The 15598-nt window shown below is 37.4% G+C and overlaps 1 protein-coding gene across 3 annotated transcripts in view; it reads right to left on the bottom strand.

Moving 5' to 3' along the window:
* Nucleotides 1-15598, bottom strand: part of OXCT1 (3-oxoacid CoA-transferase 1) — a gene marked incomplete at its 5' end in the record, with an annotated part of 135116 nt that overhangs the window by 42574 nt on the left and 76944 nt on the right. For all 3 annotated transcript variants that reach the window (XM_079703433.1, XM_079703435.1, XM_079703434.1), the window contains one exon: nt 15074-15149. In XM_079703433.1, coding sequence (XP_079559559.1) covers nt 15074-15149 — 76 coding nt within the window. The remainder of the gene's footprint in view (nt 1-15073; nt 15150-15598) is intronic.

Raw genomic sequence — 15598 nt, 5'->3', positions numbered from 1 at the left:
ACCTTTAACAAAGAAGTAAAACACACTCTTAAGTGTAATTTGAATAATGTGATCTTTCACCTTAGAGTTGTTTTTTTTTAATTTTTAAAAATAAATTTATTTTATTTTACTTATTTATTTTTGGCTGCATTGGGTCTTCATTGCTGCACGTTGGCTTTCTCTAGTTGTGGTAAGCGGGGGCTACTCTTCATTTCGGTGCGTGGGCTTCTTAGTGCGGTGGCTTCTCTTGTGGAGCATGGGCTCTAGTCACGTGGGCTTCAGTAGTTGTGGCACACAGTCTCAGTAGTTGTGGCTTGCAGGCTCTAGAGCGCAGGCTCAGGAGCTGTGGAGCACGGGCTTAGCTGCTCTGCGGCATGTGGGATCCTCCCGGACCAGGGCTAGAACCCATATCCCCTGCATTGGCAGGCGGATTCTTAACCACAGTGCCATCCGGTAAGTCCCTTAGAGTTGTTTTAGAAGCTAACCCTCAGTACAACTTTCTGTATTTAAAAACCTTTGGATCACCAAAGGCTCAATTACTTAATGTTAGAAGCTTGAACTGTGTATGAAAATTTTGAAATTTTACCACCTCTCAACTATTAATTTTTCTAAGCATTCAAATGTCCCACTATATATCAGAACATCTTCAGAAATATATAAATCTACAGCTTGAACGTTAAAACAAAATTTTATAGTTGGGTTCCCTAAGGATTTACTGAGTCCAAGACTTTGATTTAATAGATTATACTTGCACTGTCGAATAAGGTAGACCAGCCACATGTGGCTATATAAATTTGAATTAAGTAAAATTAAAAATTCAGTTATTCAGTCATACTAGCCATATTTCAAGTGCTCAAAAGCCACATGTTGGGGTTCCCTGGTGGCTCAGTGGTTGAGGGTCCGCCTGCCGATGCAGGGGACGCGGGTTTGTGCCCCGGTCCGGGAGGATCCTGCATGCCACGGAGCGGCTGGGCCTGTGAGCCGTGGATGCTGCGCCTGCGCGTCTGGAGCCTGTGCTCCGCAGCGGGAGAGGCCACAGCGGTGAGAGGCCCGCGTACCGCAAAAAAAAAAAAAAAAAAAAAGCCACATGTTGCTAGTGCTACCATATTGTACAAAGTATATACAGAACATTTCCTTCATCACAGCAAGTTTTTTTGGACCATGCTGGATTAGACCAAAGGAGAGAAAGTAATTTGTTTAGGGTCACAATTTGTTAGTAACAAAGCTAAAACTAGAATTCAGATCTTTTAAATTCTACTCTTATTTGCTTTCTACTAAACCACACACTGTCCCTAAGAACTAATGAATAAATAAAGGATTTGACCACAGCAAGCAATAAGTCGAATTTAATATAAAATTACCCTATTTCCATATAGAGTTTAGAAAAATGAATCATGTACTTGGCCATGAAGAAAACCTAATTAATTCCAAAAATACAAAGAATAACTCCCTCAAACCTTTGAAGAACAACAACAACAAAATTCTCCTAAAAAATTATTGAATCAAAAATGAAGTCAAAAGCTGAAATTAAAAACTACCTAGAAATTAATGAAAACACAAACTTTACATCAAAATTTGTGGTATACAATTAAAATTATACTACAAAAATGGAAAGCCTTAAGAGTTTTTATCATTAAAAGAGAAAGACTGAAAATTAAGTAAGCACTCAATTTGTAAATCTAGAAACTAGTTTAAAATAAAACAGATGTTAAATAATTAAAAGGATAAAATTAACAAATATATATATTTCTTAAACTTGATTAATTAAAAAATGATTAATAAGACAGATTTCTTCTAAGCCTAATTAAAAGAGAAGAGACAAAAATTAACATCTACAGAATTACGAATAAAAAGTAGATATGTTTTTGAAGATATTAAAGAAATTATATAAAAATATTACATGTTATTTTGGACCAATAAATTTGAAAATCCAAAAGAAATGAATGCTTTCTAGCAAAATACATATTAACAAAATTGCCACAAGAAATATCACAAAATTTGAGGTGACCAATAAGCAAAAAATTTTCTTGCAGATTGTTAAAAACTGATGATCTGTATTAAAAGAGTAACAATGATTCAACATCTATCAATTTTAAAAATGACATTAAAAAATTAAAGGTAAAGAACTGTGTGATTAAATCAACAGATTAAAAAACACATTGGATAAAATTCAACAGCCATTAAGTTTAAGAACTATAAGCAAAAGGAAGCTTCTAGATCAAAAACAATACAAACAGCAAGAATAATATTAAAAGTTAAAATTCTAAATGAATTCTCATCAAAATCAAGAAAGTCCTCAATCACGACCACTCACTCATATTGGTTTTGGATATATGTTAAGTAAAGAAAATAAACTAAGTGGCATGCATCTTCAAAAAGAAAAATTATTATTATTTTCAGATAAAAGAATTGTGTAGAATAAGAGAATTCTAAAAGAATTATGATAGCAAATAAAAGAATTTAATAAAATAGATACAAGATAAGTATACAATAACCAATAGTTCACCTTTATATTAGCAATGACCACTTAAAAATTGAAATGGAATATCCAGCTCAAAATATTGACAAACACTTGAAAATAATTAGGAATAAATGTAATGCAGGAGATAAAGGAAGACCTAAATAATGACTAAGTATGCCATATTCCTTGGACAAGGAGACTTCACTATTGTAAACCTATCAGTTCTTCCTAAATCAGCATATTTAATGTTTAGTCCACAAGGTTTCACACAGTACCATCTCTCACTATTTTATCATATTCACTCCAGAAATAAGGTTCTTCATAAAGAGGAGAACTATATTAGGTTTGCTCACTGCTATACCCACAGTGCCTAATACAAAAGGAGGGGTGGGGACCTAATAAATTTTGTTAAATAAAACCTATCCCATTCATCCAATTTTAAAAATAAAAAGCTAAGGTCTAGAAGGTTAAGTGCCTTCATAGAGACCCAGAGTTGCTTCTAAGTGTACTTGGAGAAAAATGGAAGGTTTTTTAATATGGGATTTTATATTTCAAAAGCAAACTCTTCCTCATATAGCATCCCCGTAAGACTACGAGATGGGAGTGATGAGTCCCAGTATTGGCTTAGCTACTAACTAGTTTTGTGACCTGAGTCAAGCCACTTCATTTCTTTGAATTCAGGTTCTCCATCAGTAAAAGGAGGGTGCTGTATGGGTAGATGACATTAAGGAACTGTATCCTAAATTCCTTATTATTATTTTTTTCTCTGTACGCGGGCCTCTCACTGTTGTGGCCTCTCCCGCCGCAGAGCACAGGCTCCGGATGCGCAGGCTCAGCGGCCATGGCTCACAGGCCCAGCCGCTCCGCGGCATGTGGGATCTTCCCGGACCGGGGCACGAACCCGTGTCCCCTGCATCGGCAGGCGGACTCTCAACCACTGCGCCACCAGGGCAGCCCCTAAATTCCTTACTGTTAATGGAATAACACAGTTGTGGTTTATAAAAGGAATCTTTATCTTTCAGAGATAATGTAAAATATTTATGGATAGGATGATATGATGTATGGGAATTGCCTTAAAATAATCTGAGGAGGGAAAAGTGACTAGGAGTATACATGAAACAAGACTGGCCATGAATGGATAACTGCCTAACCTGGATATATGCATTTTACTCTTCTATCTTTATATATATTTGACATTTTCCCTAATAAAACATTTTTTTTTTACTATAAAAGTACTGATCAAAAACTGTCCCTAAACCAAAGGAGTAAAGTAAGAAATAAAGCTTTCACCAACTGGAAATGCTCAATTCAGTCACTTAATAACATTTACTCTTCAAGATTCATTACCCTTGGGCTTCCCCGGTGGCACAGTGGTTAAGAATCCACCTGCCAATGCAGGGGACACAGGTTCGAGCCCTGGTCCGGGAAGATCCCACATGCCGTGGAGCAACTAAGCCCATGCGCCACAACTATTGAGCCTGCGCTCTAGAGGCCGAGAGCCACAACTACTGAGTCCACGTGCCACAACTACTGAGCCTGCGCACCTAGATCCCGTGCTCCACAACAAGAGAAGCCACCGCAATGAGAGGCCTGTGCACCACAACGAAGAGTAGCCCCTGCTCGACGCAACTAGAGAAAGCCCTGTGCACAGCAACGAGGACTCAACGCAGCCAAAAATTAATTAATTAATTAATTTTTTTTAAAAAAAGAAAAAATTCCTTTAAAATATGCGTTTAAAAAAATTCATTAGCCTTTAGCTGCAGGGTCACATTTTTTTCAGCACTTTGGCTTCGTTCCCTGCTAAGTCATATCAGAAGCACCATTATTTATGAAATTACTAATAATGGTTTTCTAAGGAGACCTCATCTATCATTTTTAATGTTTCCTCCCCTTCTATTAAGTGGGCTCTTTAATGAGAGGGGCTCATACAAATATATACTGCTGCAGTCATACAAATACATCATTAGCCAAAGAGATAATAATTGAAAATATCAAACTCACTCATTGTTCATTCTCTCTATAAATAGAAGGAGAAAGGAGAGAGAGAGAGAGGAGACTGATTTTAATAAAAAGGACCAAACTCGCATTTCATGCATAGAAGTCTGCCTTCTAATACCAGAGGAGGTGGAGAGTATGATCAAGTTCTTACAGAGCCGCTAGAAAGCCAAGTAGCATCATGGCCTGGAACCAATCAGATGTCTAGCTCATCTTTCTTTCAGTGTCTGGCTTAAATACATCTGAGTTCCAGTGAACAGTCAAAGTTCTTAGAACTAAGCAGCTGTTCACAAATGCATCATATGCAACCCCAAGGAGGAAAATATTTCCTTTCCTTCAGAGCAAAAAACAAACCCAGACAACAATCAAAAGACAAAATCTCTTTAAGATCACTGAAAATTGAGATATTCCAAAAAGAAAAATTTATTTCATATTCTCACGTCCCTTTGGTGGGGACCTAGGCCTAGTGAGCTGACTTGCTAATGAATTTGATATTGTTCCTTCCTGATCTTAATTTTAATCTTTTCTTTTAACCTCTATTTAGGATTCCCCTTTTCATTGATTCCCATATTTCTATAGTTATGTCTCAATGTTTCCCATTTAAGAAATATTGAAAGCTAAAATTATAAAAATCCTAGTAGAGGACATGAACTCTTTCAAAGAACTCTTCAACTGGTAGATTATAAAAAACAAAATGGGTAGATAATGGATAAAATACTTCATACATGAGATTAATGTTAATTACATGTGATTAGGCAGTGGAGACTTTAGAATTCGAGTGAGGGCTTAAAAAGGTAAGATGCGGAAGAAAGAAAATGCAAATGGTCAACCCAGTGCCTTCCAAAGCCTGAAGCTTGTACTAGTATTAAAGGTACAGCATGTATCCTTCCAATTGTAATAGCCTCTACCCCACACAGTGAAACAATACTTTATCAAGTTTATAGAAATGTTGTAAAGATATTTATTTATTTTGCAGGTAGTTTTGCCTCCATCACAAAAGGCATTAGCTAAATACATCCCCAAAAAAACCTTGCAGCAGAATGCAAAGTACATAAAAGCAGGATACTGTGATTAAATCCCCATTTCATAACTTGCTACATAGGTAAACTCGAATAGTTAACTCTCCTGGCTTGAATCTCTTCATCTATAATAACAGGGATTGTTATATTTAACTCATAGAGTTATAAGGATTAAGTGACAATAAATATCCAAATAGTACCTGGCTAATGGCATGTGCTTAATTAAGAGCTGTTAGTTCCCTTCTCATAAAAATATTAGATTTATAATTTAGCTGTGGCTTTTAAACCTTAATCACAACTTTTAATCATCAACAGGAGCCTCCAGGTAAGAGGAATTTTCCTTATAAAATTAATATGTCAATATGTTAGTCAATAAATACTTTTAGTCTGAAAAATATTGGATGTGAATAATAAAACTAAGGAGTAGTTTTCAACATAATGTTTTACAGACAGTCATAGATTAAAGTATTTTTGGATAGCCAAATATAGTTTCCAAGTAAAGAACAATAATAAACAGCTTATATTCCTAATAACACCCTAAATTCATAAATTTCACTAATACTAGGTTGTCTTTTTTTTTAATGTATGCTCATTTATTAAACTGCAGTACAAAAATAAATGATTCTTTGCTCTCACAAATTCTGCAAGCATTAAATGGGTCTCTAACTGGCACAGGATGTAAAGGTCTCTCCATTGGCTCAGTGCAGTTTATTCACTGGAAGAATGAGTAGAGCCTGGCTAGCTTCTTCCATGGTCCTCTATTCCGTCCAGGGCAACTGGAAACAGAATAAGCTGGGGGGATCGCCCTGATGTACAGGAACCATAGATAGAAGATACCCCAGCATATACGGAGGCTTAGCTGAATATGAGCTTACAAGGGAGAAGTAATCACGGCAGCAAGGAAACAGCAGACCCACAGGCCAAAGCGGCAGTAAGTGAATGTTAGATTGGGACTTTTTTGGGTCCTGCTTTTGACGGATGTTTCAATGTGACCACTACGAAATACCAGCATGTGAGACATGTGCAGAAACAGAATTTTCAGAGAAAATGGTCAAAAACAAGTTCTAAGATTTTGGGGTCCACTGACAAGATCGAGGAGCAGAGTATGGGCCATAGCAGAGGATGCTGTATAAAAGAAAAGTGGGCTGTGACCCTACCCTCTCCGCCCCAGCGACCAAAAAGAGGGGTTACCTGCGTGCCTACCCTTAAATCGACATCTCACAGAGCCTGGATGACAACGGGAGAGCATTCTACCCTCCGGAGAAGAGCCAGGATGCAACTAGGGAATGGCGTGTCTGACTTCTACCTTAGAAAGCAGAAATAATCATTCCGGGGAAATACCTACACTACTACTGCAGGCGGGACAAGAAATGTGTGGATGCTTCCCAGATGTGGGCCATGTGGGAGAGGGCCGGCATGAAGATGCTTTCATATTTTCTCAACATGATGCTGTGGAAGGAAGAGAGGGTCCTATCAGTGAGAATCTATGTCCCTCAAACATCTGAAAGGACCAGAGAGCATGGAGGCAGCTCGTGCCGTTACCAGTCTCCAGCCACGTAAGAACTTTCCTGCCTTACTTCCTCACTTCCCATTCTCCTGAATTTTGACCCTGTGGTGCCAAACTGAGTTGGTGGAGTGGAGAGAAAAAGCAAGAGAACCCCAAGCAACCTTCGCCAAATGTAGGCAGTCTGTGCTGCCTATAGCTGGGAAACAGTAGTAAAAGGAGATGCATTGCTTTTGAATGCAAATTGAAGCAATGTGCACTAGTTTGGACTGGATCCTTTAATTCTAGACCCAAGACTGAGTTTGTGAATTACAGTGACCCACTGACAGTTTATTATCTGAGAATGAGCTCATGCAGAGGGAAAGCTTCCCTAACTGAAGGAAGTTAAAGGCACCACAGGAGATAAAAAATGTTGTGTTTTGATTTCAGCCCACATGTAGAACTTGTTCAATATATTGGAAACAAAACACACACACACACACTCTCTCTCTCTCTCTCTCTCTCTCTCTCTCTCTCACATGCTTGCTTGTTACAGCTGGTCTCTTAAGACACATTCCCTAACAGAGAATAGTCACCATAAATGCTGCTTTTGAAAATGACCAAAGATAGGGACTTCCAGCTGGCCCAGTGGTTAAGAATCTCCCCTCCAATGCAGACGATGTGGGTTCAATCCCTGGTCAGGGAACTAAGATCCCACATGCCACGGGGCAACTAGGCCTGCACGCCACAGCTAGAGAGAAGCCCACAAGGAAGAGCCCACACGCTGCAACAAAGACCCAGCGTAGCCAAAAAATAAAAGACCAAAGAGAGCAGTACTGGAAACAATAATTAATAAGAGATAATGCTAAAAAGCCAAAAGGAAGACCTTCAGAACAAAAGAAAAGAGGATTCAGTGCCCCTCCAGAAGAATAAGGCACTGCCTGCTCTTTAAATAGTCCCAGATGGCAGTTTTTAAAGAAATGCAAAATAACAGACTAGAATAACAGAATAGAAAAAAAGCGGATACCAGTGTTGGTGATAGAGTGGAAACAGTGTGAGTGTAAATGGGATAATTTTTTTGACAGCAATTCAATATGTATCAAAAACCTTAAAAAATTGATATTCTCCTACTAGGGATTTTTACTAGAAAAATCATCCAAGAAATAGGAACCTAAGTTCAAAAATATTATTATTAGTATCACACAATTAGAAAATCAGACAAAACAAAGGAAAAAGCATCTTTCAGACATTAGATAACAGGCAGTACAGGACTGTGATCTCTGAGAAAAGGGAAGCCAATGAGGTGGGCCTACAATTGCCCCAGGCTAATGTCTAGAGTTTACAGGCTGCGGTGCAGGGAAGGGAATCCAGGAGAAATCCAGCTGTCTCATTTGTGCTCAGAGAGCCCAGCTAGAATATGACTTGAGATCTCAAAATAGCAGAGAGGTGGCTGCTATACAGAGAGAGAGCTCAGAAGATTTGCAAAAGGTTAACTCAAGTTGTTGGTGGAGTACTGATGTGTGTACACTACAAGAAAAAGTTATCCAAGGCCTGGTGAAGAACCACTAGGAAGTATTAGGCAAAAAATGTCCAGAACTCACACAGGTCTGGGAATAATTCACGTTCCTCCTAACCAGAGGGAAATACCATGGGGCATCAGGTAGAATCCTCAGAAAGAAATTGCATTAGTAGTGGGGCTAATTAGACTGAAACTAAAGGCTGCTCTCAACTGACCTCAAAAAGTTTAAAAGCAAATATCGGAAGAATCATTCTAAGTGACATCTATAAGACTTGCACCACAAGAAACATCAAAGGATGTCCTTCAAGTGGAATGAAAATAACATCAGATGGCAATCTGAACTCATGTAAAGGATAAGTGAAGGAAAGGGCAAATATATTGGGAAAATAGATAAAATATACAATTTATATATATAAATTATATTTTTAAAATATGCACTATTTTTCTCATTTTTCAATCTCTTTAAAAGAGAGTTGACTGTTTTGAGCAAATATAATAAAGTATCGCAGGTTTGTAATACATGCAGAATAAAACATATGACTAAATATTAATAGCAAATAGGATAAGAGCACAGAATATAAGTTTAGAGTTGTATGGTTCTTTTATTATATGTAAATGATATAACATAACTTGAAGTAGACTGTGACAAATAAAAGATGTGTATTGTAAAACCTGGAAGAACCACTTAAAACATATATATATAAGAAAATAAGTCAGGACTTCCCTGGTGGTCCAGTGGTTAAGAATCTGTCTTCCAATGCAGGGGACATGGGTTCAATCCCTGGTCGGGGAACTAAGATCCCACATGCTGCGGGGCAATTAAGCCCACTCGCTCTAGAGAGATATAATTTTAAAAAGAGGTCAAATTGTTAAAAGAACATAACTATCTTAAGTACTACTAATACAACTAGTTGTATTACTGCAACTAGTAATGGAGCTCTAAAATATATGAAGCAAAAAGTGATACAACTGAAAGGAGAAATATACAAATGCACAATTATAGCTGAAGATTTCAATGCTCTTCTCTCAATAACTAATAGAAAGACACAGAAGACTTGAACAACACCATCTACCTACTGGACCTAATTGACAGTTATAGAACACTCTAGCCAACAAGAGCAGAATACACATTCTTTTCAAGTGCAGATGGAACAGTCACAAATATAGACTATATTCTAGGCTGTAAATACATCTCAAACTTAAAAGGATGGAAACCATATAAAGTATGTCCTCTGACTTCAAGAGAATTAAACTAGAAATTAGCACAAAGTTTTGTGGAAAATCATCAAATATTTGGAAATTAAATAACATACTTTTAAATAATCAGTAGGTCATGGAAAAAAATCACAAGGGAGATAAGAAAATATTCTGAAGAAAATGACAATGAAACAAACAAAATAAAAATTTGTAGAATGTCATTAATACAGTGCTTAGAGAGAAATTTATAGGATAGCCCTTAATACATGCCTAATATTTGTTGAATAAGCTAACTTAATCCCCAGATCAAGCATATGAGTTAAATATTCTCATTTTACAAATGAGTATACTAAGGTGAAATAATTTACCACACCATCAGAAAGTAAGAGAGCCACTATTTAAGCACAGGTATATCTAATTCCAAGTTCTGTACACTTTCCACTACATTCCATTGATAGAGAAAGAACACTACTGAATAACTGTAAAAGCATCATACCATCACGTACATATTGTCCACCTATCCTTTCTCCTTACCCGTGGTTTGTGGTTACCAGAGTGTTGGGACCAAATGGATAAGACACCAATATGTTAAAATCATATCTGTTTCTGTATGTTTATATCTTTTTCTATACCATAATCTTTATATTTTTATATCTGTATCTACAGATTTAATATTTGGACTACAACTGACAGATCTAAATCACTAGATTAAATCTTGAACACAACCCCTGGCCCCAGCTGTACAAGTAGGAAGACTAGAGAGAGAGTTAGCTTATTTAAAACAGACATTATAGATAGAAGACCAAATTAACTTTATGTACACATACATGAATATGACATTGATTTGGATTTAATCTTCTAAATGCACAAAGAAATGAAAAATATTAGGGAAAAACAAACACCTAAACATTCTATTTTTCTTTGCCCCAAGAATCTCTTATTTCAATTCTCCCCATGTAAAAGGAGGAGGCCCTTGGCTGTTATGTTGCTCATATACAGCAACACTGTCCAGCAGGCGGCTGTTGCATGTTTTTAAAAAACAGCTCTCATAGCTGATCACACACATCAACTTCCCTTCACAAGTCAATCATTTATGGCAGCTGTTTCCCAAAAATAAGCATTAGGAAAGCCAGAGCAGCTCTGAATGGAGAGTCAACGGATTGCACATCTTACCACATTTCCGTAGCTTGCCTGGGGTCTTACCATCATCACAATAATCACGGAACTTGAAGAAGCCAACTACTGTTTTGTCACATTTTCTCTCTTTGGATGCTTGGGGCAGAATTTTCAAAAATCTGTGAAAATGGGACCCATGCTGCATACTAAGAAGCTATTAAAGGATAAGACAAATAGCATCCACACCATTTGCCTGCCTTAAAAGCTTAATGTTTATTATAATCTGGCATGGTAATAATTCATGGGGATGCCATGATGCAGAGAAACTCAAGGCTTTACAACCATTGAAAGATTATTAAACTCAGTAAAAAGATAAAAGTAAATGAAAAATGATACAATAAAACTGAACTTTTCAGCTCCTTGACTGCCAGACCCTGCAATAAAAATATATCTAAATTTTATAAATCAACATAAATCTTTGGGGCAAATAGACATAGATCACTCACTGAAACTATATAAGGAGGCTAGGCTGTATCTTATCCATAACGAATAAGAACAAGAAATGTGTCTTCAGATCTGGTACTTGAATATGAACTTTGGATACAAAGGCTGTACTAGTTACTGTAAAATATAGTCTTGCTTATGCCAGTGTATTTTAAGGCAAATACTCCTTTTTTTTTTTTTTTTTTTTTTTTGTGGTACGTGGGCCTCTCACTGTTGTGGCCTCTCCCGTTGTGGAGCGCAGGCTCCAAACGTGCAGGCTCAGTGGCTATGGCTCACGGGCCCAGCCTCTCCGCGCCATGTGGGATCTTCCTGGACCGGGGCATGAACCCGTGTCCCCTGCATCGGCAGGTGGACTCTCAACCACTGCACCACCGGGGAAGCCCCAAATACTCCCTCTTTAAAGTTAAGCAATAATGCATTGAAGAATATAAAAATAATAGCCACTATTTATGGAGTGCTTTGAGTCTTCACTTTTCATTTTCTTCTCATTTAATCCTAACAAAAACAGGTACTAAAGATTGTGTAATTTGTAAGCGGTAGAGCTGAAATTCAAATCAGATCTCTTCCAAACTAGAGCTCATAGTCTTGACTCTTAAGCTATCCTGCATCCAAAGGAATCAAAATATATACTGTGCGTCACATATAAAGAATCCAAGAAGTGATTATCAGTTACTAAAAGAACAAAAATGCTCATTCAGAAATGACACTACCAACTTCCATGACCAAAAGAGTGGAACCAGACACAAGAACACTTTTTATGCTTAATTCTTCTCCATGTCCCTTCAGAACTCCAGTTCCCTAACGCTGCCCCACTAGATCCAGTCCTTTGGAAACTCATGAGCTCCAAATTGTATTAAGAAATTTATAAAGTAATTAACAGTGATGGTTTAATCATTCACAGCAATCTCCATAGGATATGTAAAATTGTGATACATGCTGGAAAATCTTTCCTACAAATGACAACTACATAATGCATACTCTCACTATGACAGCTTCCAGCCTCATTGTGTGCTAAACCATAATAAAAACAAATCATATACTAACTTGTTAAAGATGCCCAAGTTCCCCGAAAGCAAAAATGTGTCGCACACGTTTCTGCTCCACACCTAGAACCACTGTGAAATTTGATTTCAAAACTCACTAATAGCTCAGAGAAATAGACTCTATTTAAAACTCTGTTGTTTCTGTTCATGGTAGCCAATCCTATTCCCTTCTCTGCCAGCATCTCCAACTTCTCCTTCTTAACTTATCAAATAATAACAACCTGTTTATCTAGCATATGCTGTGGGTCAAGCTCTGTGATACATACTCTGTATTCATTATATCATTTATTCCTTTATACAGTCCTATAAAGTAGATACTATTACATCATTCTCATTTTACAGATGAGGAAAAATAGGCAACTGCCTCAAGTTACACTGCTAGTAAGTGACAAAAATTGGATTTCAACCCAGGTCTGTCTCACTACAGGATCTTTGCTCTGAACTGCTAACCTGTGAAAGCCAGACGAGACCCCTGAAATTATCTATTCTCAAATCTTCATTTTATAGATGAGGATGCTTTAACCCAAAGAGCTTAAGTGACATGTTCAAGGTTACACTTTGATTACTGGTAGAGTCAGGGCTAAAACCCAGGGCTTGCTTTTCTATGCTCCTTCTACTACCTCCTATAGCCTTTTTCTAAAATTTGAAAAAAGAAATACATTCTTTCTACACAAACAAACATTCCTATAAAGTATCAATCTGACTTACTATACAATGCTCAGGTGACCCTCTCTGATTTCTCTGAAGCCTCCAAAAGCTGCCAACTCTTATAGCAATAGCTGATTTAGGGTGATGAACATTTTAAAACTAAAATAACAATATAATCCATAATCTGCTAAGAGTTCTGACTATTAATGCATCAATGATATTTTCCCCTTACATTTTAAATATGATTGATGATCATTTTTTTTAAATTAATTAATTTATTTATTTTTGGCTTCATTGGGTCTCTTGCTGCGCACGGGCTTTCTCTAGTTGCTGTGAGCGGGGGCTACTCTTTTTTTTTTTTTTTTAAGAAGACGTTGGGGGTAGGAGTTTATTAATTATTTTTTTCTTTTTTGCTGTGTTGGGTTTTCGTTTCTGTGCAAGGGCTTTCTCTAGTTGTGGCAAGTGGGGGCCACTCTTCATTGCGATGCGTGGGCCTCTCACTATCACGGCCTCTCTTGTTGCGGAGCACAGGCTCCAGACGCGCAGGCTCAGTAGTTGTGGCTCACGGGCCTAGTTGCTCTGTGGTATGTGGGATCCTCCCAGACCAGGGCTCGAACCCGTGTCCCCTGCATTAGCAGGCAGATTCTCAACCACTGAGCCACCAAGGAAGCCCGGGGCTACTCTTCATTGTGTGCGTGGGCTTCTCATTGCAGTGGCTTCTCTTGTTGCGGAGCATGGGCTCTAGGCAGGGGGGCTTCAGTAGCTGTGGCACATGGGCTCAATAGTTGTGGCTCACAGGCTCTAGAGCGTGTGGGCTCAGTAGTTGTGGCACATGGGCTTAGGTGCTCGGCGGTATGTGGGATCTTCCCAGACCGGGGCACAAACCCCGGTCTTTGTTTTTATGCTTTGATTCTTAACCACTCTGCCACCAGGGAAGTCCCTGATGAGCATTCTTTAATACACTCAAACTCGGTTCTCAAACTTGGTTACATATTGTAATCACCTAGGATTGATTTTAAAATGCCCAATTCCCAGGCTATATCTCAGATTAATTAAATTGGGATCTCTAAGGGGGGGCACCAAGGTATCACCATTTTTTAAAATTCCCAGGTGCTTCCAATATGTAACCACGTTTGAGAACCAGGTTATAATAACAATTGAAATTTTAAAATAATGTTTTGGGAGATCATAGATCAAAAAAGCTAAACTAACACAATCTCTAACATTGTTATCAACTATATTAATCCACCTTCCTCAAAAAATGAGTAGAGAAAAATCTAAGAAATTTCAAAAAACAAAAAACTCTCATCATAGAACATCAGCCTCAATTACTTAAACTCCTTGTAGCTGATGCTTCAGAGAAACACACAGAAATCCTTAAACACACACATTAAAAGAGTAACCTGAGCTACCAGCCAAAATGAGCTCATAATCATCGACACACATTCATTGTTGTTTCCATACACACATCAGGAAGCACCAATCAGGAATGTAAAGAACCACACTCATAAATCAACCAATTACAGTCCTTTTTCCAAAGCTAATTCCAAGAGGCTTCTTCCTCGATCTAAGTCATTAGTACATGAAAACTGTTTGCATTTCACAAGCATGTTTAAACATCACAGGTTTTGTATTCCATAATAGAAGAAAATGTGATTGATTACTCATGGGGTCACATGACTAAATCAAGAGAGGATTTTAATCACTGTGAATAAGAAAATAATAGAATTAACATAAAATTAATGAACTTAATTGTACTTTCTAGTTATAAAAACTTAGTTATAATAAATATTTGTATTTCTTACTTTTATCAGAGTATAATTAACCCATTCTTTTTTACCTTCCTCAGTTTTCTATTCCTCCATGGAAAATTATGCTTTGACCCGATCTTACCTATTTTTAGTCCCAGCTACACAGTAAACTGGCAAGGCTAAATATTTTCAGTATTTCCTTTATTAGAATTTGATTGAAATAAGAAATACATATCAAAATATTTATTTTTGTAACAATTATATTTGCACTCAAAGCAATTTGATGAGATTTTTCTTAATACTTCAAGAATAACTATTCTGACCCAGGCATAATTCAGAAGAAAACATGTCTACTTACTGGTATCATCCAGTTAGCCAGGTCACCATATTTGGAAACCTGCATGGCTCCTAGCATTGTTAGATTGACATGTCCCCTGAGAAAGATAAAGAAGAAATATAAAGCAAACTTCACAAGCTTTATGTCCCTTTTGCTTGAAATTGCCAGCAATGAAAATAAATAATTCTAACCTCCCCCCCACCAAAGTACATTTGCTTTCCTCCACTCAACACCTGATTTCCAAATAGATTGGCTCAAGCTAATGTAGAGAAATAACCATTAAGAGTTCTTTTTAAAAAATTATAGCCTATACTGTCTCCAAAAACAAATTAAAAACAGGTGTACACAGTGAGTTTGTTTCCTTCAGTGAGGGAGAATATGGCTAGATTTGAAAGCAAACACTAGCTAGAAAATGAAAACACAGTTTGTAGAAAATGTTAGGATCCTCAGAAAGAGCCTTAAAAGTGTTTACTTTAGTTGGCACAGATATATATTCCATTTTGAGGGTTCCTTTGATAATAGCGGGCTGGAAGTACCAACTGCCAA

This window comes from Hyperoodon ampullatus (assembly GCF_949752795.1).
Source record: "Hyperoodon ampullatus genome assembly, chromosome: 4".
Lineage (NCBI taxonomy): Eukaryota > Metazoa > Chordata > Mammalia > Artiodactyla > Ziphiidae > Hyperoodon > Hyperoodon ampullatus.
The sequence above is the reverse complement of the archived record's forward strand: the minus strand, read 5'-3'. Positions and strand labels throughout refer to the sequence as shown.